At 45.0% G+C, this 25,435-nt stretch overlaps 3 protein-coding genes across 4 annotated transcripts in view; all 3 read left to right on the top strand.

Moving 5' to 3' along the window:
* Positions 1-7,000, top strand: part of LOC138582541 (protocadherin gamma-A4-like) — a 30,589-nt gene extending 23,589 nt beyond the window's left edge. Inside the window, exon 3 of the mRNA XM_069653912.1 lies at positions 6,965-7,000. Coding sequence (XP_069510013.1) covers positions 6,965-7,000 — 36 coding nt within the window. The remainder of the gene's footprint in view (positions 1-6,964) is intronic.
* The window catches only part of LOC138582670 (protocadherin alpha-C2-like), a 935,357-nt gene that overhangs the window by 219,217 nt on the left and 690,705 nt on the right, over positions 1-25,435 (top strand). The window contains exon 1 of one of the 2 annotated variants that reach the window (XM_069654203.1): positions 18,973-21,448. The exons of the other annotated variant lie outside the window; for it this stretch is intronic. Coding sequence (XP_069510304.1) covers positions 19,070-21,448 — 2,379 coding nt within the window. The 5' untranslated portion in view covers positions 18,973-19,069. Of the gene's footprint in view, positions 1-18,972; positions 21,449-25,435 lie in introns of those variants that run through there. 2 annotated transcript variants of the gene reach the window in all.
* LOC138582526 (protocadherin gamma-A8-like) lies at positions 7,608-10,147 on the top strand. The gene has a single exon (XM_069653894.1). The coding sequence runs from the start codon at positions 7,751-7,753 to the stop codon at positions 10,145-10,147; it is 2,397 nt and encodes a 798-aa protein (XP_069509995.1). The 5' UTR covers positions 7,608-7,750.

The following is a 25,435-nucleotide window of genomic DNA, read 5'->3' as shown; positions in this document are numbered from 1 at the left end:
GCAAAAAATGAGTCATTTCTAATTGTGGGCAGTGTTAGTTACTTTTGTCTTAATCACAATCATTCCTTTTGTAGCTGGTGGAAAGACTCCACCCCACTGAGTGTAGTCTTCAGGCCTTGTGCTCTGCTGCATTTGTTAGCTTACTCTGGCTTCCCTCCCCTGCCACTTTTCCAATGTTCATGTAGACTAAGTTGTCTTTGAATAAAGATTAAACCACCACAAAGAAAAATAAAAGACATTGCCGGGCTAGCCTTGGTGTTTATGTGCCAGGTGGATACTTAAATCCCAGGCATGGCTCACTAATTCCCACAGTGCACGGCCACACCATGGAACATATCAATATACAAACCTACAGAATATTTCCTCCTGTAGGGCTGGTGAACCCCTGTGGTGAAAGTTGCTCTGGCTTCACAAAGAATCTTTGTATCCCCACCACAGAAAAAAAAAATGTGTGGGCGTTTGGTTCAGTGTGTGCCCGCGACCCCCCACACCCTAGCACGGGGATACATCTGTTTATGGTCTGTCTCTTCTTTTGCAAGGAATTATAAGAAACATATGTCCATCCCACACTGGTTTAGATGTATACTGTCCTTTCATCGAACTAGATTGTACTGTGGCAATTTACTCTTATGAAATTACATTGTGGCAGTGTAATATATGTAGACACGTTTAGGATTAAGGGAATCTGAGAAAGGTAGGGGTGGGGTGCATGTGAGGTGGGTAGGGGAATTATGGTAGTGGGGGGATAGACCATTATAAAAAAAATGTTTCGACCCCTTTGTGATGAAGGCTGACTAAATGCAGAGGGGGCTTTAGAAGACACTTGGAGGCAAGATTTGTGTTTGACAATGTTGAGCGAAGCATGTTTTCAGATACCCGTATAGTGGACAGTGAAGATCTCAACTGATGATTGGGGTCTTGGCCAGAAATCCCATTGTAGAGTAATACTGATTAAAATCAGAAAGTGTATTTGACGTAGAACCATCTATATGGATGCACAGCCAAGATTTGCAGAAAACAAGATGTGGAGCTGTCCCCGATTGATGCAGAGTCATGCACTTTCACCTATCTGTGAAAAGGGCACACATTCTGCCATGCATAAATCCTGCTTTGGGGAGCTAGTCGTAGACACGAATAACTCTATAAATATGCCTTTTCATCAATCCTTTTCTTCGTCAAGATAATCCTGGACTAGCTGGTGACAACTTCTTTGCGCCTATTGTCCTGTGGAGAAGTCATTGTCTCACATGTCATTCCAGATAATTGCTAACTGTTACTCTTACTTACACTGAACTTGAGCAAGGCAGCAAGATAGTGTGTTTTTCTGCTTCAACTAGTCAGTGGAGTAACTTTGCTGAAAATGTTGGGGGGGACATGCCATCTAAATGGAAGGGGCTTCTGGCAAATGAGTGGGACATGATCATGTGCCTAAAAAGGTGGTGGGACGAACACCCTTGCCCCCCCCCCCCAATATTACACCCATGCAATTAGTATTGCTTGGGCTAACCAGTGGTCTGCAGCTGCATCGTGGTTCGATGTAAGTTTTACATCTTTCCTTTCAGCATCTTTTGACCTTGAACTTGCTAGGCCTTGTCACTCAAAGATCTGTGGGGAACAGAACATCCAGTTTTGGAACAATTATCATTTTGAAGGGAGAGGAAGTGGTGTTAGAACCGTTGATCTCGCTGCCCTGTGTTCATGTGAAGCGAGAGGGACCCAGAGATTGGCAACAGGGGAATCAGACAACTTTCCCTGCCTCACCCAGTGGTAACGTGAACCAGCCATCAAGCACAACTACTTTTATATTAATAGTATGTTTACAACACAGTGGATTACACATAAAAATGTGGTGTGATTTTCCAGATAAGATACTATCTTCTATGAAGACAAATATCTTTGATTCATGTTACAGGCAAGTACACTTTATTTGAAAGAATCTTTCAAAGTTATGAGTTTGGGGTGGTACCCGTTAGGGTTACCACAAATGGCCAATGCCAAATGCAAATCCTGGAACCCAATCTCCCAGCCCAGGGGGCTGCTGAACCTGAATTTGCTCAAACATTGGTCCGCCTCTCATCAGAATCATTTGGAGAGGCAGACCAGCACCTGATTGGCTGAGTGGCATATGTTTCTGATGTTGTTGTGGGACCACTCAATGTTAAGGATAAGCCAAATATTTTAAATCGAGGTCAGTCACATTGGCCTTCATTAAGAAATGGCAAATGTTAGCTGTTTCAGAAGTCAAAGTGCACCAATGACCGGACTACTCTCCAGTTCTTTTCTGCAAGGGCACCACTGCTATCAATGCAGTGTTCCGGGAAACCAGGGCAGCGGCTCTCCCAAAAAAGATGGTGGTGGACAGAAGGAAGAACTACATTGCGAGGCTGGGGTATGGTGCAGTAAAGCTTTTTGGCAGTCAGTATGATTCTTGTACTGGGTAGATGTAAGCTTATGTCAGCAGTTAAAATTCATATAAGAATGTGTCTCCTCAGAGTCCCAGTGAAACTTGTAATAACCTTTGAGGGTCTTACCTTTATAATGATTGCCCACACCCCCGAACTACCTATCACCAGCACTCAGGACTGTAATGAAACTGGACTATTCATCCATTCTCCCCAGATGGGAGCCACCCCCTTTGAGGCTAGAGAGGTGAGCCCACTAAGCAAGACCCTCCGTAGGGGTCTGGGCAAGTGGGGCCTCACTGGAAGTGACTCCTCTCTCAAGTACAAGGACTCACATTCCGATAAGGAACTCCCTGTCCAGAGTACATTATCTGCCTACATAAGAATTGGAAAGACTGTTGTTAGCCCAGATTTGGATTAACCAAATGCTGACATTTCTACAATCTCTTTGGCTTTAGGCAAGGATGGATCTCGCCTGAACGCCACAGTCAAAGATGAACAACACACCCCTTTTGTTTGTCATGACGTACAAAAACCATTAGGAACTTTGAATGCAGAGGAGAGAATCCTACTGCTAAATCAAGCCTGATAGAGGGCCCGTGGACTTTGCAGAGTCCTGGAAACAAGAAACCTAGTGAACAAAACTGCGGATTGAGAGAACCTGCTGGGTTCAATCGTTTGAAAACAAGACAATGACACATTCAAGCACCAAGTGGGAATGGTGGATTGTGTAAAGGAAACTGTGTCTTTCCTGAGGAAAAGGAAACTGTGTGAAGTATATTTAAAGACTGAGAAACGTGGCATACAGATCCTGCAGAGAGGCTGAGGACTGTACTGCAAGGAGTTGATGAACGTTTCATGATCTTTGAAAACCTGTTTCTTGGAGAAGCAATCCAAGTGTTGGGCCAGCAGAAGCCAAACACAGAGGCTTTTACTCCAGCATCCTTCTTTTTGTTAAGATTTCTTAAGTGGTAGGACCATTTTGCTGAAAAGGATTTGAACTAAGGACTGCTTCTCTTGGGCCATTTGACAAGCACCATTAGTTTTAGTTTGTTAAGCTGGGAATTTTTCTCACAATGGTAGGGCTAGATAGGCATTTTCATTTAATTTTAGTAAACACCCTTGAAGCATGTCAGTAATTAGTCTGACTCCTTCTACTGGTTCACGATATATGATGTCAGAGTGGGATGTAGGCCAGCTGATGTAAGCTGAGGACGCGTGCAATTTAGAGTTAACACAGACGACCACATGTCCTACTCTGGCAACTCTCCACTCCGCTGGCGTTGATGTATATAGTGTAGAGAGCATCTCCATCCTGCCAAATTAACAGAACTTAATACTGATAGGTCTGAGTCTCTCCCTCTACTGGGAACCTACATTAGTCTAGTGACTAAGTCCAGGCTGGCCTGTAGGCATGCCTTAGAGACTGCAGGTGGTGTAATAGATCCCGATTATATGGGAATGATGAAGGTGATCCTCCATAACCATGGGACCACAGCCTATCTGGTTAAAGAGGGGGAATCCATAGCCCAATGGATACTTGAAAGCCCTCACCCCACTACCCCAGGAGGTAGACACCTCAGTAGAAACAAAGAGATGGTTGATGGGATTTGGAGAAGCTGACCTAATTGAAGAGGAACCGAAGAGAGGCTGATGATGTCATCCCATTACCTGATCTTGTCTTCCTCGAGAAGCGAACCTCATTAGAGAGCAACCAGCTTTAAGGGGCCAAAGACATCAACCCATTTCCTGATCTTGCATTTGCCCATAGGAACGACCCAGCCCTAACGGAAGTCTTTTGGGAGGGAAACCTCGGAACAGCAAGGCCAGCCCCTTCTTCTTTATAAAGAAAGGGTTACTATATTGAGGAGATGTTGGGAAATATGGTCTTCAGTGAACACAACTGGTAATTCTCTGTAGACATCAGAGGATAGTGTTGGAGCTGGCCCATTCCCATTGAATATCCACCCATTAGGGTATAAGGAAAACCCCAAACTAGGTAATACAATTTTTACTGGCTCAAGAACTGTGACTCTACCTGCAAGATTTGCCAAAAGACTGCAGCCACTCCAGCTCACCAACCCTATTACAACCACTTACCATCATCAAAGTGCCCTTTTCCCAAATAGCGATGGACATATTGGGCCCGCTCAAAACATCTAAGTTGGGAAATAAATGCATACTTGTGATTGTTGACTATGCTACTCAGTATCCTGGAGCAATTCCTCCAGGATACTGATAATACTAGTCAACAAATCCTGAAATATCTACTTCCCCTTCTTTGACTAGTCAGATTCCCAAAGGACATCCTCACGGATCAAGGTACCAGATTTATGTTAACAAATCATGCAAGACGTAAAAAGAAATACTGCACATTAAAACCTTACGTACCTCTGTGTATCATCCACAGATGGCTGGCCTTGTGGAAAGTTTTAACTAAACTTTAAAAATAATGGCTGATGGTAGAAATTGGAATGGTATGAATCTCTGGGCTCTATTTGCGGTTAGCAAAACCACCTCAGTCATCTCTACGGTATTGCCCTTTAGAATTCTTATACGTTCGAGAATCTCGAGACCTACTGGATATTTTAAGAGAGACCTGGTAAGAGCAAGAAGGGGCAACCTACCCATTCCCCAGACAGCTCAGAAGATAAAATCCCATATTACTACAGTTAGGAACATTGTAAAACATCAGTTAGGTAGGGCACAAGAACATCAAAAGTCCCTACATGATAGACAAGCTGTAGCATGGTCTTTCACTGTTGGGGAATCTGTCCAAGTTCTCCTTCCCACCTCAGAGAACAATGACCTCAAACTGGCACAGCCCTGCAATAGGATTTGTATTAAGGACTGTTTCTTTTGGGAGATTTGATGAGCACCATTAGTTTTAGTTTGCTAGGCAGGGGAAGGGCTAGATGGGCATTTTATTGTAATTGTAATAAACAACCTTGAAACCTGTCAGTAATTAGTCCGATTCCTGCTTCTGGTTCGCCACAAGACTTTGCGACAAATCTGCAAAGGGACAAGCAATGAAGCTTCTTATTGAGCAGGGAGTCCCTCGAGACTTGAAACCATCTGTTCCCGGCAATTTAGGGGAAGGGAGAACTGCTCCATCACTTCCCTCTGACCTCCCAACGAAACTTGTATCGGCAGACAGTAGCAGGGCTCCACCCACAGATGGGTCTTGGCAAATTGCTAACAAAAGGTTTCCGCACACACTGCTTAGTTTTGGCTTTCTTTTTTTGTTTTGGTACTTGTCTCAAGGGTAGGAAAAAAAATGCAACGTTCTCCCAAACAATTTTGCAGTCCAGTGTGGAGAGAGAAACCGTTTATGTAGACGTTTCATCCAGGTGATCTCTTTGGGAAATGTTCATGCAGTGCTTAGACCTGCGTTCTACAGAACTACTCTGGGTGCAATAAAGGAATACACACGAACAACCAGGAGACAGAGGAAAAACCAGTAACTCCCAAGAGCAGCCCTTCACAGGGAAGTTGCTGTTAACCTCCTTCGCTGCTCCCCCGACAGATAATGTGTAACTGGTACTGGGTAAGAAAGTGAATAGTCATATTACTAGTCTCACACGTACAATTGGACAATCTAATCTGTTACAAAGTTTGAATGGCAACATAAATCCGACCAGTCACAACAAGGTTTCAAGTATCAAATTCTCAACCCAACTAGAGACATGGTCATGACCTGCACATTTTTTACTGACAGAAGTCCCGGCTCTTACGGAAACCGGCTGCATTTCTTCACATTGGTAAATTAAATAGAAATGATGAGCCAGCACGCGAACCGTTGTATCGTCTTTCTTTCCTGACAGCAACTCATGTTTCACTTCTTCATGAACTAGGACATCGATTTTTGTATATAGCGCTTCATGCCAAAGTCCTCCTACTTCTAAGTGTTGAAACAATGTTTTTTTTTTATTATCCAATGTAATGGTACTGCATTTGGATGAGGAGCGGGATCCGCCCTTTTGGGTCAAACTTGCAAACTTTAGGCTTGGACGATTGTCGCAGACTCCTTAAAATGACCTTTTGACTCTGAACATCAATCCAGCCCACACTTTCCACGAGCATAATTCGTTCTTTAAAATTATTTACAATTCAAAATAGCCGGTGGATGGGTACACATTAAAAGACCAATAAATATCCAGAGAATACGTTTGCAGAATGAATGTGGAGAAACATACATGGCTTTCAATAGAGAAGAAATGCCCACGAAAAATTCATGAATGAATGGGTTTCTCCATATTATGCAAAAAACATTGTCATGAAAATGCGTACACCATGTAAACAAAGAAAGAAACGTACAGGTGATAACATTCTCGCTAAAACCAGTTCAGGAATAAGGATGGAACGTTCCATTGTCCCAGACAAGTCAGCACGAGTCACTAAAACGCAACACACGGTGCAGATCCTGTGAACTATTCCAGGACAACAATACAGCGCAGGACCAGTACAGCGCAAAGCTCATATTTTTCACTGACCACGTTTTGCATGATTTGGTTTGTTTGACACAAAACAGGTTTTTTTAAATGTATTTCTTGTATTTACAGAACTCCAAGGACCTGACTCACAAATGCCCCAATTGAAAAACGATTTGTGAATCGGGCTCTGAATGTTTTACCATAAGCAGCAAGCGACCTTGCAACACTGTTTATATTGTAGTGTGTCTATGGTATTTTATAGACAATAGTACAACAGAGAGCACGTGTATTTGGGCACACAACAAACTGCATTCCAGTACTCCAGTGCATAGAAACTTCTGCTTATGATTCAATTTGCAAAGCTACGATCATACTCTTTTTTTCACATGGGTCTATACAATATATTTTTCTTTGTATAACCATCGCCTGGGTTGGGGTTAGCCCCATTCCTGGCCTATCACGGCGCCACCCCTAGAACTGACCCCGTTCCTATCTCTCACCACAAGCCGATGGTGGGTTCCCCGAGTGCATTGTCCTCAGTGCCCGCCCTGCACCTCAGCAGCACATTTCAACAACAATGCGATAATTGTGTGTGTAAACAAATGTTAAGCACGTAAGTCGATGTGTGGCAGTTAACATCGACGGTTGCAAATAATGATTGAAACAAATCGTAGTATTCTTTTGACACATGGTGGCGCTGCTGTGCTGCAAATGCGTAATATGCTGCATCTTTCAGACGCCTCGCCCAGCTGCAGAGCGAGCGTCTCCCAGGGAACAGCGGGAGTGAAAGGCATTTGCGAGCTTGGTTGCGGGGCTTCCGCTGGAGGTGCAGCGCAGCTGATCCTCCCCGGCCCCCAGGAGCTGTGTAGACGCGTCTTCATTCCGAGTAACGGCGGCTTTAGATCCTGCAAACTCATGCCGTGTCCCAGCAGGAGCCGCCGGGGGGCGTGGCGGCTGCTCTGCCTGCTCTGCTGCTCCTTCTTCGATGCCGCTCGGGGGCAGATCAGATACTCGGTGCTGGAGGAGCTGGACCGCGGCAGCTTTGTGGGAAATCTCGCCAAGGATTTGGGCATCGACGTCATCAGCTTGAATTACCGGGGACTGAAGATAATGTCGAGATCCCGGAGGCAGCATTTCCAGGTAAACATGAACAGCGGCGTTTTACTGACGAGCGAAAAGATTGACAGGGAGGAGCTGTGTGCAGAGAGCCCGTCCTGCACACTGAACTTAGAATTAGTGATTGACAGCCCCCTGGAAATGTACCGCCTGGAGGTAGAGGTGCTGGACGTCAACGACCACGCGCCACGGTTTGCTGGAAATGAAGTAACTATTAGCATATTGGAATCAGCAATCCCCGGAAGCAAGCTGCCAATTGGAAAGGCTATTGATCCGGATATTGGCACCAATGCCGTACAGGTTTACAAACTGAGTCCCAGTGAACATTTTAACCTTACAACTGGGATCAATTCTAAAAGAAAAAAATCTATAGAATTGACGTTAACAAAACCCTTAGACCGAGAAGTTCAGGCGGTTCACACACTTGTGCTGACCGCTATTGATGGCGGGAACCCCAAGCGATCAGGCTCGACCAATATCACAATTAATGTCATTGATACTAACGATAACGCACCTGTGTTTGACCACACAGTCTATAGTGTTAAGTTGCCAGAGAATGTCCCATTGGGGACAACAGTGATACAGCTGAATGCTACAGATTTAGACGAGGGACCAAGTGGAGAAGTGCACTATTTCTTTGAAAAACTGGTTCCTATGAGCACACAGAACTCATTCAAGCTCGAAGAGACCACCGGTGTCATTTCTGTGCAGGGCAGAATCGATTTTGAAGATATCAAATTTTATGAGTTTTCAGTGGAAGCCTTGGACAAAGGACCTTACTCCGTGGCTGGCCGGTGCCAGGTTTTCGTAGAAATAATTGATGAGAATGACAACGCTCCAGAAATAACAGTGACCTCCGTATCCGAGTCTGTCCCGGAGGACGCCAAACCCGGAACTGTGATTGCGCTGATGATTGTGTCAGATAAAGATTCAGGTGATAATGGACAGGTCGTGTGCAGTGTGCCCGCGGCTCTTCCATTTGCGCTCCAGAACCCATACAATAACCATTACTCCCTGATACTGAAAGATCCACTGGATCGTGAAACTACTGCCGAGCACACCATCATAATCACTGCCATGGACAAAGGCTCTCCTCCTCTCACCACCTCCACAACTATAAAAGTGCAAGTTTCAGACGTCAATGACAACAGTCCAAAATTCACCCAACCAGCCTACACCATGCATGTGATGGAGAACAATGTCCCAGGGACACACATGTCCACAATATCCGCCACGGACCTTGATACAAAAGAAAATGGATACCTGACCTACTCCATCTCAGCGAATACAACTCTTGATAGTTTTATATCTATAAACTCAGAGAACGGTAAACTCTTTGCCTTGAAGTCTTTTGATTACGAAGAAATACAACATTTGGAATTCCTAGTTCACTGTAAAGATGCAGGCGTCCCACCGCTCAGCAGCAGTGTTCCTGTGCAGCTGTTCATCCACGACCAAAACGATAACGCACCCGCCATTTTACTTCCACCCTCCCAAACGGGTTCTACCAGCATTGAAGCCATCCCACGGTCGGCAGAAGCGGGATATCTGGTGTCAAAAATAAGAGCCTTTGATGCGGACAGTGGGTACAATGCCTGGCTCGCTTATGACATTATTCAGTCCAGGAAGGATTCGCTTTTTAAAGTTGGACTTTCCACGGGGGAGGTAAGAACATCTCGATCTATCAGAGACCAAGATGGAAGCCACCATCGGCTGGTTGTTCGTGTGAAGGATCACGGAGAACCAGCGCTGTCCAGTACCGTCACTCTGAGCATTGCCATCACCGAGAACGACAAGGAAATACACAATGAATACTTCAAACATCCCAAAAGCGACATCACAATTTCCAATGTGAATCTCTATTTGGTGATCTCAATAGCATTTATCTCATTTATATTTTTGGTAACAATCATCATCTTTGTTGCTCTGAAAATCTACAGAGCAAGTTCCAGCATGGCCGGATGCGACCAGGCTCTGTGTGAGAATAACCGCGGGAGCTGGTATTATACTCAGAGCAACAGTTACAAGGTTTACCTGGGCAAAGCAAGCCAGGACATCCTACTGTTCAACAGCCAGTGCCCACCACAGCCAGGAGACAGCATCAACAAGAGGCTTACACTGACCACAGAAGCGCCGGCACAGCAGAGCGTCGATGACCTTTTAATGATAGGCGATAATAAGGTAAGGTCGTGTTAGATCTGTAGCTTGGCTTCATGTGATTTTCGTGATTCGAGACCGTGCAATGTTGACATTCATTTCTGCAGATTAGTTGAGGTGTCTGGCAGAAGTTAGAACTACTCTATTAGGGAGTCTGAATTGGTCCTTCCCCATGGCAGCATATCATTACTATTAATATCATGAGTATCGTCAACAGATGAATCGGGGTGGGGGAGTCGACTCCACAGGTATTCAAACCTGTGTATTGCGGATTACACATAGATCTCTGCATTGGATTCATCAATCGTCTGTGTTGCCCTCCCAGGATCATTTAGAGCCTGCCACTGGTGGCAGTTGTCCCACAGACAGAGTGCTGGTTGGTCCAGTGCCGCATTTGTGGCCTAGATTTCAATAAACTACAGTGTTGGCAGAGTTCACCAGGCCGACTGATCTAGCTGGACATTTTATGATCGTTCCATGGGCTGGGGCGTGAAAGCTAACCGCGATGGTGCGCATCCAGCCAGTAAGTCAACAGGCCAATCATGTGTGCTGTACTTGCAGATACTGTTTATGTTATGAGCAACATGGATAAAGGCCAGTTGAAGGAAAATGCCATTCGTTTTAGAACGCAACCTGCGTTGTTATTGGTCAGTTAAATATATCTTTCAGGTTTATCAGGTCAGCGTGTTAAACAACAACGTATTGTCATAGTTGTTATATTGGCAGCAAACATGTTTCAGATTGGAGGATGTTGCAGTGAAAACCCTAAATATCTGCACGCAGACTGCTTGCTCAAGTTAACACACCCTGATGCCAATCAATTCCTTTCTAGAGTCAGCGGATGGATGCTGTTTCATTAATAGCGCGATGCTTATTCACTCACTCTTGGAATAACTGAGTCATGTGCTCACTTTCACTCACTCCCCTTCCACCCAATGCCTTCACCCGCTCTCATACACTCACTCACTTGACCATTTACTGAATTCATCTCTGCCTCACTTGATCCCTCACTGACTCACCTACTCACTCCGCAAACCATTCCACAACCCACTCACTCAGAAAAAGAAAAGTGAATGGTAACAGGTGATTAGTGATTGGGACATTCTACGCACAGCGCCTGTTTTTTGAAGAGCAGACATGGTTGTCCAAGATTGTTACATCTAGATTTCAGTACCTGGAGGAGGCAAAACATGCTTTCAAAAAGCGCCTGTGGCAGGTGCTTAAATGTTCAGAGCAACTATTCTGAATAATGACCCACATCATACCTTTCACCAGAGAATTGTTTAACAATGTCAGCGATGGATGAAATGTGCTGAAGGCAGCAGATGTAATTGATCATGACTCCAGAAAAACGTGGTAAACCTCTTGGAAAGGTAGTTGACCTTTGAACTTTTCCAGATGGACAGGAAGTGCTGCTTAGAAAAGGGGCTGTAACGACTATTTTCTACATGTGTTAGGATGGTGTGCGCCCCCGCCCCCCTAGTGCATTAGCTAAAGAATTCTCTGCGCATATATTCTGTCTTCTGTCTGCGTGACATAAAATAAGTGAGTAAGGCCGGGCCAAGTTCCCAAAGAGTGGTCTGTAACCATTCCCGAGCCACTGATCCAAAAGTCCGAAACCTAAAATATCCCATAAGCCCCTCTCCCTTTCCCCGCTGTTCTTCGTGCTCTCCCCCCAGTACCCACAGCATTTTTTTCTATTTCCACTCCGAAGGTGTTGACAAAAGAAAGAACATGAGTGCTTGACATAAGAAAATGGGTTTAACATGCTCACACTGCCCCAGAGAGCTGTAGCCTGTCCCTAATCTAGTTGGCCCAGCTTCTCCCTAAAGAAAGCACCCTACAAGCATGTAGATTGCTTGCCTTGCTAAAGGTTTGCACACTAGGATGTAAGGTCTGTGAGCACAACAGGTAGAAGGCAGCTGGAAGAGGAAACTGACTGCACTACCATGTGCCTTGAAAGGAAAAAGACGCCCATGCAGAGGTTTAGCCCACATACCTGTAAAGCTATTTCCCCAGCGCAACTCTATTGACTATCACCATATGTAGCTGCACAGGGGGTGATAGGTCTGGTCAATACAAACAGACACACGTGAGACTGAGGCACAATTGCAGGCCTCGTTTTACCGACGATGACAAAGAAGAGTGCAGAACCAGCAAATATGTGGTATCTGGTCATTCCAACAAATGTAAAAGTTTCAAATGGCAAACCATCTAATGTCCATTGAATGACCATTTTGTTGAAAAAAAATTGATGGTGCATTCGACATGTAATGGTAAGTATTAGTGCAGGGCTGAGGCCAGGGTTAGGGTTTGGGTTGGGGCTTGGGTTCGTTTAGGGGTTAAATTAGGGTTAGTGTTGGGGTTAGGGTTTAGGATTGGGGTTAGGGTTGGAGCTAGGGTTTAGGATTGGGGTTAGGGTTGGGGCTAGGGTTAGTTTAAGTGTTAAAATAGGGTTGTAGTTGGGGCTTGGGTTAGTTTAGGGGTTAAATTAGGGTTAGGGTTGGGGCTAGGGTTGGGGTTTAGGGCTATGGTTAGTTTAAGTGTTAAAATAGGGTCATGGTTGGGGTTTGGGTTAGTTTAAGGGTTGGTTTAGGGTTGGGGCCATGGCTAGGGTTAGGGTTGGGGCTTGGGTTAGGGTTGGGGGTGGGGCGGCGCCAATATACACAAAAACTTGAAAACGTTATAAGGGGCTGGCCAGTGCTGAAATTTCAGCACTGGACAGCTCCATGTGACGTTTTAAAGTTACAAAAAAAGCATTGAAATGCTACTTTTCACATGTGAAATTGCATTTGAATTGAAACCAGTCCATGTCTATTGTCGATGGATTTGTTTAGAAAGAAATGCATTTTTGCATGTTAAATATAGCTTGTCAAAGCTTTTTTTTTCTAAACTTTGTTTTCGAGGGTTTTGTGATTCGAATGAATCACTATAAACCCAAATGTGTATGGACAGTAAAAGGTTGTGTGAGCTTTATTCCAAGCATGCATCGTTCTGTGCGTCTTTACAAGTGTGTGATCAAAGGTGAGTCTAATACTGCACAGCTGTCTGCAGTTCTCGTGAAGTTGAAGCTGTATATCGCACTCTGTGACCCAAGTGGACCTCCCCTTACTTTTTGAGTGTCTCCTGTAAGGCAAAGCCTTATTCGGTACATTGGATATACAGATAGAAGGCTATTACATAAGCACGTAGTAAATGATCAGAATATCCTTTTTTGGAGTAGAAGATTTTCTAAATGTAGGCACTGCTAAAAGTAGTCGATGCTGCTACTCATGCACTACTTCCCATGCAAACATGCAGCTTTTGAAATAATGTCCATGGGAAGCCAATGAGATTGTTGCAACAGTCCTGAAAACCTCCTGGCTTCTGCAGGCAGCCTGGCCGATGCATGCAGCATATCTTTGAGGCAACATCTGTGGATGCAGACAGACCAGCCAGGGCCGAGTTGCCTGAGTCAGTGCAGGAAACCACAAGTGCCTGGACCAGTGTATATAGATCAAATGTTTTAATGTGGATTTGATGGCACAAATTGAAGACATACAACATTTGCCAGAATTAAAATATGCAGGGCATGCAGTTTCTTAGATATGCAACAGTCCAGGTGAAATCCCAAATATTTGCTCATGGGGAGCAAGGTGAGCATATTTGCTGTTATTGCCAATTGATGCCTCCATACCGGGGGCAACGGTATTGTCTTAATCTGGCAAAGAACCGATACCCGGTCTAGAATTAATTGAATTGTAGAAAGTGCCTGGTTATCCCCCCCCATTCTTAAGGCACAAAGCTGTCCAAATTCTGGACCCTGCTCGCACATCCCCGCTCTCCTTTTCTACCCAGCATCCATGATCTTGTTGTTCCCCTTGACTTCTTCCCCACGAAAGCCCTTATTATGCAAGTTGGGAGCTTCCTTCAAAATATCCGGCCGGTTGCCCTTATCAACATTCCCAAACAGGACAGAAGCAACGCACTTGCCCTCACCTTCCTCTCACCAACCTGCACATTCACAGACCTCCCCATGACTCCTTTCACCGTGATCACTCCTTCCACAAGTTCACCATTGTTGTCCTGGCACGCTTCCCACTGCACTGCCCAGTCAGTAAAATGAAATTTTAAACCTCACTTGCTTGCACCCCAGCTAGACGAATTCAGGTCCCCTCTCCTTGCCCTCTCACCACCCCCAACTCCTGCAACTGACTAGGCCTTCAGAGACTTCAATCTGACTCTAACCCCGCCCTTTGACCATCACTCTCCCGCTTGTGTTTTCTCTCCTTTCTTACAATCTCAGCATTATAGCAACTCCTCATCCACCACCTTACAATAATGCTGTAGCTGCATTCTGCTGCTGGTGTCGGTCCAACTCTCCCAATCTCTTTATCTCATAAAAGGGGTCCCTATCTGCCCCCAACATAGCCCTTGTTTGTTTGTGTGTTTATTTATAATGTGCAGCAGACCCGAGGGTATCAGGGTGCAGAAGGTACAAGAAGTCTTTCAGCTTGGGTTACAGATGGCAAAAATATACAGGTTACGAGAATACATAATATATTGGATGCAAGGTGTGTACATATGAGAATACATAATATAGTGGATGCAAGGTGTGTACATATGAGAATACATAATATAGTGGATGCAAGGTGGGTACATATGAGAATACATAATATAGTGGATGCAAGGTGGGTACATAGATGCATCTACTGCAAGCAGACATTATACAAGCAGGAACATAATTACACATAAGCATACAAGTCATGAAATATACAAGATAATAGGTGCTTAGCGAGTATATAGATACATGTAATACAGGAGAGCTCTATGCGGGAGCATAGATTAAAGGCGGTCAAGATCTATTTACAGGCAGGAGGGTAAAAGGCAGCTGTCTTACTGATCCTTATCTTTAAGCCAGATGATGAGATTCTGTCTAAATGTAATGAATGTTGGTCGGCTCGCATAGGGGGTGGCAAGGAGTTCCAAAGCTGTGCTGCCTTCACTGAGAAGCTACTGCCCCCGACTTTGGATAGTTTGACTCTAGGCACAGATAGGCAGTTTGCGTTAGCTGTTCTCGTGGGCCTACTTGAAGATTTTCTATTAATTCTCTTGGTGAGGTAGCATGGCGCCTCATTGTTTAGGCATTTGTAGGTAAGTGAAGCTGCTTTCAGTTGGATTTTCTCACTGGTGGATAACCAATTGTGTTGTCTCCTGATCTCAGAGATGTGCTCTTTCCTTGTTATACTAAGACCAGCTCTAAGAGCATTGTTCTGGAGTGTTTGTATTCGCTTGACAAAGTGTTTATTGGCACCAATGTATAGGGCATTACAGTAGTCTAATTTGGACAGGATGAGAGCTCAGGCCAGGATGATGCGGCTGTTCGTGGAGAGGAACAATTTACCAGCTCTGATTAATTTGCATGTATATGCAGTGGAGAATGCTAAGGTGTGTACTTGTTTGGTAAATGTGAGGGTGGAATAGAGGTAATTTGCAACTTTGATGAGGTTACCATCAATGATGAAGGAGGTGTTTTCAGTACCAAGTTTTGTGAGGTTAGGTGTGGTTCCCAGGTTAATGTGCTCAGTTTAGTCATCATTCAGGCAGAGACCGTGCGTAGCCATCCATGCCTGAATGATGATGTAAACTCTGTTTACCAAGGCCAAATCCTTAACGTAATCCCCATTAAGCGGGAGGAGAATCTGAGTATCATCTGCATAGTTAGTGTAGGTGATACCAAAATGGTCCAGATCATCGAAAAGGGGCTTGGTAGATATATTATACAGAGTAGGTGAGACACATGATCCCTGTGGCACCCTGCAGGTAATGCCTTGGGATGGGGTCTGCAGCTGCTGATGTGGAGCAGACTCTCATAGTCCTGTTACTGAGGAATGATTGTATCCAGACTATGGCCTCCTTTGAGAAATGAGCTGCTGAGTCCAAGTGACTGCATAGGACCTTGTGGTCCACCAGGTCAAATGCAGCTGAGAGGTCGAGAAGGAGAAGCAAAGCTGAATTTCCTTTGTCCCTAAGCTCATCAATTTGGGCCTTACGATCGATTAGTGCCGTTTCTGTACCATGTTGAGGCCGAGAACCTTGATTCTGCCAATCAAATTACTGCACAAACATATTGGCTCTACTCTTCAACCTCCCCACACAAATGTGCCCTACTCTCCAGGCCATGCTGGGCCTCCATGGCCAGTTTGGATCTTCTCCCTCTCTGTCCACCAAGGAGTTTGCCCCTTACTTCTTTAACAGATTCTTCACCCTCAAGGATAGTCTGGCTGTCCTCCTAACCCTTCCTCCTCACGCTTTCTTTTTCTCACTCTCTCCAACCCCTACTGTCCTATAGGTCCCTCTCCCCCTGCTCCCCTACTGAGCTGGCTCACATCTATCTTCAGGGCACTTCCTTTGGTCCCATTACCAATATTCACTGCAGACAAGTGACACCCTTGCACCAACACCTTCTCTTACCTCTCCCCTCTCTTCAACATATGTTTAGGGTTGGGCTCTTCCCTTGAATGCCACAAAGTAGAGGCCCTCTTCCTATTTTGCTCACCCCAACAACGCCACCAACTGTCAGCCTACCTCTGCCCCCCCAGCCCACTACTCCCTGATCTGGGAACGTGAACATGTACCAAATATTTAATTAACTACTTAGAAAACAATAACGTATACTGCCCTCTACAATCTGAATTTTGCAACACTCACTCAATGGAAACAGGACAGGCAGGCATCTACTTAATACATCCTCGCTGCCATTCATGGCTCTCCACTATTCTCTTCCTCCTTGATATGACGGTGGCATTTAATACTGTTGACCACTCCTCCCTCCTCTTATCTGTCTGTGCCATAGGCATACAAGACCTATCGCTTCAATGGATTGATGACTATGTCTCAAAGCAATCTTCCTCTCACTCATGATCCTCTTCCTCTCCCACCATCCTGCCAGTGTGAGTCCTGCAAGGTTCTCCCCTCAAACCTCTCAATTTCATCCAATATACCTACCATCTCTCACAGTAAACATATCTCCCCAACAAGGCTAAAACATTTGTTTGGGGTTGCTGAATACCCATCAAGACGAATAATCTACAAGACTGGGAGTACATTAGATAAGAGGTGATTTGTAAATACAGGAGTAAACACAAAGACGTCATGAGATTTCTACACTCTTTGAACTCCCAAAAGTACCTGGTGGTTATCGGTCCCCATGATTCGGGCGGAGCGCGTCAAGGCGACCGCAGGTTACCACAGAAGAATGTTTTGCGTTCTAACCCGTCCAAGGTGAAATTGCTTTCACACTTGGAAACCTTTGCTTCGTTTCCTATGCTAAGGTATGCTGAACACTTGTTGTGATGCACATCTTGTGAAATTCCCTCACGTACTGGAGTAACTGCTTAACAGCCATGTTTCGCTATATCCCCACGCTGTGAGATCCTTGCATGAAATAGTCATATATGCTTGGCCCGACTGTGGCGTACGGAATTTATATCTGGTAGGTGTACTTTGAATGGATATGCGTGTGGTTTATTGTTGGCCTCACATGTGTGATATGTTACCTAGCAACGGGGAAGAGGCAGAGTTAGGAGTTCCGGTGCAAGAGAGAACGTGCCGGTGGGGCAAGGAGGAAAGTGGAGGAGCGAGGTAAGAATAGAGAGGAGAAGTGGAGCGAGCTGAGGGTAGGAGAGGAGTGAGGGGAAGGAAAGAGAACGTTGTTACCGCAGTCAAGACCCACTTCAAAATCAGTGGCGGGTGCACTGCAAACATACAGGGCAAGAGGGTCAAATTATGGAAAGACAATGTGGACAAAAATGTGTGGTTGATGGTGGGTCTTGTGCAGGGCGTCAAGTTCAGATGCTATATGAGGCCCCTTTATGGCCTGAGTTCCTAGATTGGCGACTGGACACCGAAAAAAAGTCGCTGCGAGACAGTCATCAAATACTACACAATTAAAGGCGGTTTATTGCTCTTATCAGAACATCTGCAGTGTTGTTGATGGAAGTTTAAACAGCGAATGGCGGAGTACTGCCCTGATGATCATTGGAAGTGCAGCGGGAACAAACTTGAATGAGCGGCGGGTCATGGTGAACCCTTGCCCTACCTGTCCAAGCAACCCCTTCTGTATAGAAGTACTCTAATGGACATCCATCCAAGCCTTGCCCACAAAGGCAAAGAGTGTCCTGTGTGCGCCAAGGACACAAAAGAAGCAACGGCGAAAGAAGCCAGAAGCTAAAATCATTCCTCAATACATACTTGGAAGAGAACGTGAAAAAAAACAGATAATTACAGATGGAGTTTACTGAAAACAGACATATGACACACACATATATAATTGTTATACCATTTCTGCTCTTTACCTGAAATAATATTATATAAGAATTAATTCCAACTAAAAAAAAAAACACGTTTACATATTGCAAGTGAAAACAAATTGGTACGTGTGTAAGTTGATGGGTATCTGTGTTTTTTTTTTTTACTGTACCAATTTGTACACGTGGGCCCAGGGGCATAGACTTTTGGTTTTCCCGGGGGAGGGGCACGGGGTGTCAATGAGGGGGAAGGAGCCATAGGGAGTTTCTTTCACGACATTGGCCTTTCCCGGGGAGTGCCCGGGCCCCCCAGAGCACCCGCGTACTCGCGCCCATCCCTGGGCCTATTTGCAAGACGGACATTGCACGGGAATCAAACGATGTCTAAATTAGATTGAGCGCGAGAAGCAACTAAGGTGGATAGGAATTAATTCAACACATAAACGTATTCTTTATCCGCAAGATGGCGCTGATGTCATGCAGACGTTAAATTGCCGATGCTTTCTCGAGGCTCCACCTTTCCTTACGATCACGAATCTCGCAATGAACAACGGAAATTAAAATCTATCTCCGTTCTTAATCTACCCGGAGCCGTCCACTGGCGCTGCATCGGAGCTGTTTATCTGCAAAGCAGTTTCTTATCAAAAGCTTCTTTCTGACCAGATTTAAAGGCATGCCGTGTCCCAGCAGGAGCCGCCGGGGGGCGTGGCGGCTGCTCTGCCTGCTCTGCTGCTCCTTCCTCGATGCCGCTCGGGGGCAGATCAGATACTCGGTGCTGGAGGAGCTGGACCGCGGCAGCTTTGTGGGAAATATCGCCAAGGATTTGGGCATCGACGTCATCAGCTTGAATTCCCGGGGACTGAAGATAATGTCGAGATCCCGGAGGCAGCATTTCCAGGTAAACATGAACAGCGGCGTTTTACTGACGAGCGAAAAGATTGACAGGGAGGAGCTGTGTGCAGAGAGCCCGTCCTGCACACTGAACTTAGAATTAGTGATTGACAGCCCCCTGGAAATGCACCGCCTGGAGGTAGAGGTGCTGGACGTCAACGACCACGCGCCACGGTTTGCTGGAAATGAAGTGACTCTGAACATTCCCGAGTCCGCAGTTCCGGGAAGCATATTTCCAATTGTAAATGCTATTGATCTGGATATTGGCACCAATTCCGTACAGATTTACAAACTGAGTCCCAGTGATTACTTTAACTTAACAGCTGGGATGAATTCTCTCAAAATTAAACCCATAGAGATAACATTAACCAAACCTTTAGATCGAGAAGTTCAGGCGGTTCACACACTTGTGCTGACAGCTGTTGATGGCGGGAACCCCAAGCGTTCTGGCTCGACCAACATCACAGTTAACGTCATTGATACAAATGATAACGCGCCTGCGTTTGATCGCGCAGTCTATAGTGTTAAGTTGACAGAGAATGTCCCATTGGGGACCTCAGTGCTACAGCTGAGTGCCACAGACTTGGATGAGGGTCTGAATGGGGAAGTGCAGTATTTCTTTGATGAAGGTATTTCCATGAACACGCAGAACATGTTCAAACTGGACGAGACCACAGGCGTCATATCAGTGCAAGGAAGTATTGATTTTGAAGATAGCAAAGTGTACGATTTCACAGTACAAGCCTTGGATAAAGTACCATTCTCTGTAGCCGGACGGTGCCAGGTTTCAGTGGAAATAATTGATGAGAATGACAACGCTCCGGAAATAACAGTGACCTCTGTATCCGGGTCTGTTCCGGAGGACGCCAAACCAGGAACTGTGATTGCGCTGATGATTGTGTCAGATAAGGATTCAGGTGATAATGGACGGGTCGTGTGCAGTGTGCCCGCGACTCTTCCATTTGCACTCCAGAACCCATACAATAATCATTACTCCCTGATACTGAAAGATCCACTGGATCGTGAATCTACTGCTGAGCACACCATCACGATCACCGCTGTGGACAGAGGATCACCTCCAATGACCACCTCGACAACCATAAAAGTGCAAGTTTCGGACATCAATGACAACAGTCCGAAATTCACACAACCAGCCTACACCATGTATGTGACGGAGAACAATGTCCCAGGGACACACGTGTCCACAATATCCGCCACGGACCTCGATACAAAAGAAAACGGATACCTGACCTACTCCATCTCAGCAAACACAACTCTTGATGGTTTTATATCTATAAACTCAGAGAACGGTAAACTCTACGCCTTGAAGTCTTTTGATTACGAAGAAATACACCATTTGGAATTCCTAGTTCACTGTAAAGATGCAGGTGTCCCACCGCTCAGCAGCAGTGTTCCTGTGCAGCTGTTCATCCGAGACCAAAACGATAACGTACCCGCCATTTTACTGCTACCCTCCCAAACGGATTCCACCAGCATTGAAGCCATACCACGGTCAGCAGAAGCGGGATATCTGGTGTCAAAAATAAGAGCCTTTGATGCGGACAGTGGGTACAATGCCTGGCTCGCTTATGACATTATTCAGCCCAGGAAGGACTCGCTTTTTAAAGTTGGACTTTCCACGGGGGAGGTAAGAACATCTCGATCTATCAGAGACCAAGATGGAAGCCACCATCGGCTGCTTATTCAAGTGAAGGATCACGGAGAACCAGCGCTGTCCAGTAGCGTCACTCTGAGCATCACCATCACCGAGAACGACAAGGAAATACACAACGAATACTTCAAACATCACGAAAGCGACGTCACTATATCCGATGTGAATCTCTATTTGGTGATCTCAATAGCCTTTATCTCATTTATATTTTTGGTAACAATCATCATCTTTGTTGCTCTGAAAATCTATAGAGCAAGTTCCAGCACGGCTGGATGCGACCAGGCTCTGTGTGAGAATAACCGCGGGAGCTGGTATTATACTCAGAGCAACAGTTACAAGGTTTACCTGGGCAAAGCAAGCCAGGACATCCTACTGTTCAACAGCCAGTGCCCACCACAGCCAGGAGACAGCATCAACAAGAGGCTTACACTGACCACAGAAGCGCCGGCACAGCAGAGCGTCGATGACCTTTTAATGATAGGTGATCAGGTAAGCTGGTCGTGTTTCTCTATTGTTCTGCGCATGTGCCGTTCAGCTGCAATGACTGGTTCCCAACTCATTATCTGCTTTCCTACCTCTGAACCCTCTGGTTTCATATGTTTTAAGAACAGAGCTGTCGATATTGAGTTGTTATTCTTATACTTCCTTTGCGTCAGCTCAGTCTTCCGTGAAGGTTGTTATTTTGATCACAATATTGGTTCTTGTTGTTAATTATCGTTCTCCTTTAAACTTCTCCCTGTCCGCTGAATCTGGATCACTGGCTTTTTAAATTGTGTATTGTATTGTATTGTACTGAGACTTAATAAAGCACAAACAAGACCAATGAAGGCATCAAGGTGCTTCCATTTGGGAGATCTTAGACTTCAATATTTCAGACCAGCATCAGGAAACCTTTACTTATTTAAGTCTACAAATATTGTGTGGCAGCATATACATATTACGTGGTAGGTATATTGTGCGAGAGGTGTGACTGTAAACCAAGCATTCATTCATGAGCGAGCTGCCTGTGTTCTGAGTGTGGTGAATGGGATTTTCTGTGCAGACGATTAACTTAAGATAAGGCCTGCCTTCTAGGACATAGTATTTCAATAATATTTGAAGACAGCAACTTCCTATTTGAAGAGCACACGCCGATGGTAGTGGAATTATATGATAGAGATCATTTGGATGGCATTGGTATGGATCTATGTGATTACTGTGACCACACATAATTGCGACGGCTGAAAATGCTGATTTTAAAAAAATGTATAATAAACTACTTTTACACCACATAGATATGGGGGGTGAGACCCTCCACACCTCCCCATATTACTATAATATCCCATACCCCCCCACATATATATATATGTGGTGTAAAGGGGGTTTTTAAAAAGAAAAGTCGGGCATTTCGTACGTCTCAATTGTGAGGGTGACATTTTGGGCCATTTCACCATTGGTATGTATGGACTTTTGCCTTTCAAGTCATTTACATGTTTTCATATCGCAGCAGTGTGGCATAAGAGTCTAAAGAACACAAACGATTCATAGGGTCCATTGTGAGTGGTTTTGTGTCCAGGTGATTGTCCACCAAGTCACTTCCCTGAGCTGTTCTGTGAAGCAGAAACATATTCCCAGATGTCCTTTGAGGCTTAAACTGCAATGCATTTTTGGTACTGAGGCAACCCAGTCTACCCCCGTCCTTTACTAACAACGCCTCCTAAAACAAGAGATGCCAAAACATATAACCTTTTACCAATGCGTTCTCTGACCACACCCCCAGAAGCTACGTGAAAGACATTGGCAGTTAGACAACCCGCGCACCTCTTCTCCTTTCCTGGGGGACATCTACCCGTGGATGTGGAGCCCCGGTAGCTCTGCAGGCAGCAGCATCTATCGGGCTGTGGTGGTGTGCTCCTATTTTGCCTCTGGGTACTGTGCTGGAATTGTGTTGAGTAGTGAGGACTATTGGTATTAGTGGGAGATGCATGCACTGTCCCGTCACTGGAATTGCAGTGCACAATATTCTAGGATAAGATGGGGTGGAGATACATCCTCACCACTCTGCCATTACCCAGAGCTCTGTGTAATGGCAGAGTGGCAAACCTTACCCAGCGTCCCCTGCCCCATCGGGTGTCCGACTCCCGCCTCAATACCTATGTAAAGTTCTAGGGGCTATCCCTGTTCTGCCAGCCCTTGATGTGGGATACAGCTCTCCTGCACTGTACATGCAACATCATGTGATGGCTTTGATGAGGGGCACTCTAGCCAGCGGTCAGACACCATGCTGCGGGCACTGGCGCTTGATGGCTGGGTCAGGCACAGTGCAAGTGCTACTGGTTGAACTGCCTGCTGTTCAGAGCTTTGCAGAAACATTCCTTTACGTTTCCAGAAAGTTGAGCAAGAGAATCGTAAGGGTGAGGGGCCAAGATAAAGGCATCTCTACCATCCATCTTATATTTCTTAATGCAGGGGTAGTGGACATGTTGTTGGAACTGGATCTAAAAGGACTTTAGGGAGAAAAGGTGAACGGTTATGAATTTCTTAAAGAATAACACACATAACTTAAATGTGTATATGATTTTCCACTGATAAACAGTGGATTGTTCTAAGAACAGGGGTGACATTGGGAAGCAGACATATTGTGATGAGAAAACACACGGCTGAAACATTGTTAGAAGTGTCAAGATAGATATAATTGGCGTCTCCCAATCTTGACAACACCAGTGCAGTCATTGCCCGGACTTGATGCCTAACAAGTCAGATAGGGAAAGGACTTTTTCAGTTGATGCAGGGGAAAACCTATTCTTATTTGCATGCAAAACCTTGCGGGTTGGTAAAAGATCAGAGTCTGAAGGGACTCAAGTCTGTTTACTGTATCTGAGGACAGGGCCTTCAAGGGTTAGGCCAGATACGTCTAACAATAGTGGTGTGCGAGCCAGCCTCTAGAATCTATCTCTTAGAGGCATGTACGTTTGAACACATTTCTCCTCCCTTAGCATAACGAATGCCACAATACTGTGTGCAAAGCTTGGAGGGATTTGTCAGTTTAGCACCAAATGCAAGGTGAACACAAATCTGTGTGTCGTTAGTGCAGGTGGACATTTCCAGGCCAAAGAGTGCAATCAAAGAGACCAAGGTATGCAGGTAAATATTGAACTAGGTGGAGACATATCAGTGCTCTGAGGGACGCAGCACTTTACCACACAAGACTGCGAGCTGAATGGTGAATAAGTGAGCTCTTTCAGAAAGGAATGACTGACGCAAGCCCATGATCAAACATGAGATCCCATTTTTCTGAAGGCGCACAAGGAATATGTTGTGATGTAATTATTGAAGGCCACCAACAGGTCTAAGAGTACGAAACCTCAGATATTGTACTGGTTCAGAGCTGCCACTAGAACTGATTTGGTGCCCCTGCCTTAACTAAAATACTCTTTTACGGCCAATTGTGGGTTTCAATATAATGTGTCAGTTGTACAACACCAGTTTTTACATTAACTTTGTAAAGTATATGGGATTAAAGATCAGCCTCTTCCATCAGTCTTTTGCATCAAGGTTGGGGTTGCTTGCTTTGCTATTGGGAGAGCAATCCTATTTTAGTGGAAGTGGAATGACGCCATTCTGCGGTGACGAGCTAAGCATTAGGCATATTTTGAGTTGCTGTGGCAGAGATTTCTATACAAGATTTAAATATTTTAGCAAATAATAGGTCACGAGAAGATGCTTAGCATTTCGTAGTGTCTACAAGTTCCTTCCCAGTAACTAGAGAAAAATCAGAATCATTCCCCAATGGCCCCCAATATTGTATATTACCTAATACATTTGAGAACTATTCCATGGAGGAAAATATAGTACAGAGGTACAAACAGGCTCAATCCCGCTTGAGAGACACCACAGTGTGTGGTAAAGTAGCAACACAATTATATAAAGGGGTTTACTAAGAGTGGAATCTGTAGAGGATGTGGAGTTCTTTCTTAGTGCCCTGAGCTTCTAAGATCTGATTGGTACACAAGTACTATTTGGCCATGCGGATCGACTTTTTGTATTACCATTATGATTGATGGCTGCAGAGAGGTCAGCAGTCAGAGTGTCTTCTGAGAGGTCCGCAATTTCCTTTCTATTTTTAGCCTTTGATTGTCTGAGCTCTTTCAAGAAACATACACATTTTAAATTTCAATATTTTTAAGAGAATTTATTTTTGGACATGGTAGGTCCAAAATGTTGGAAAGACTGGAGTTATATTTTCTAAGGTGTTGAGAGCAGGGCTATTAACCATCCACGTATGCATGCGCAGGATTCGGCACAATGAGGACAATGCTCGACATGCTGATCAGCGTTTCCATGTGCTTTGCCTTTTGTCATTATTGTTTGGGTGCTTGAAGATTTCCAGCTTTAGGTGTCATATGATAGTAGTGATTCCAGCTAAAACAGTGATGTATATTAATTACAATCACAGGTGCACATGATTCAACACTGGGATACCGACCAAAACAAAGG

The sequence above is a fragment of the Ambystoma mexicanum genome, chromosome 3q, assembly GCF_040938575.1.
Source record: "Ambystoma mexicanum isolate Mex_15411 chromosome 3q, UKY_AmexF1_1, whole genome shotgun sequence".
Classification (NCBI taxonomy): Eukaryota; Metazoa; Chordata; class Amphibia; order Caudata; family Ambystomatidae; genus Ambystoma; species Ambystoma mexicanum.
This window is presented reverse-complemented; position numbering and strand designations above follow the sequence as displayed.

Excerpts from the sequence above, each read along its gene's own strand:
- LOC138582526 (XM_069653894.1), top strand. The coding sequence starts at position 7,751 with ATGCCGTGTCCCAGCAGGAGCCGCCGGGGGGCGTGGCGGCTGCTCTGC.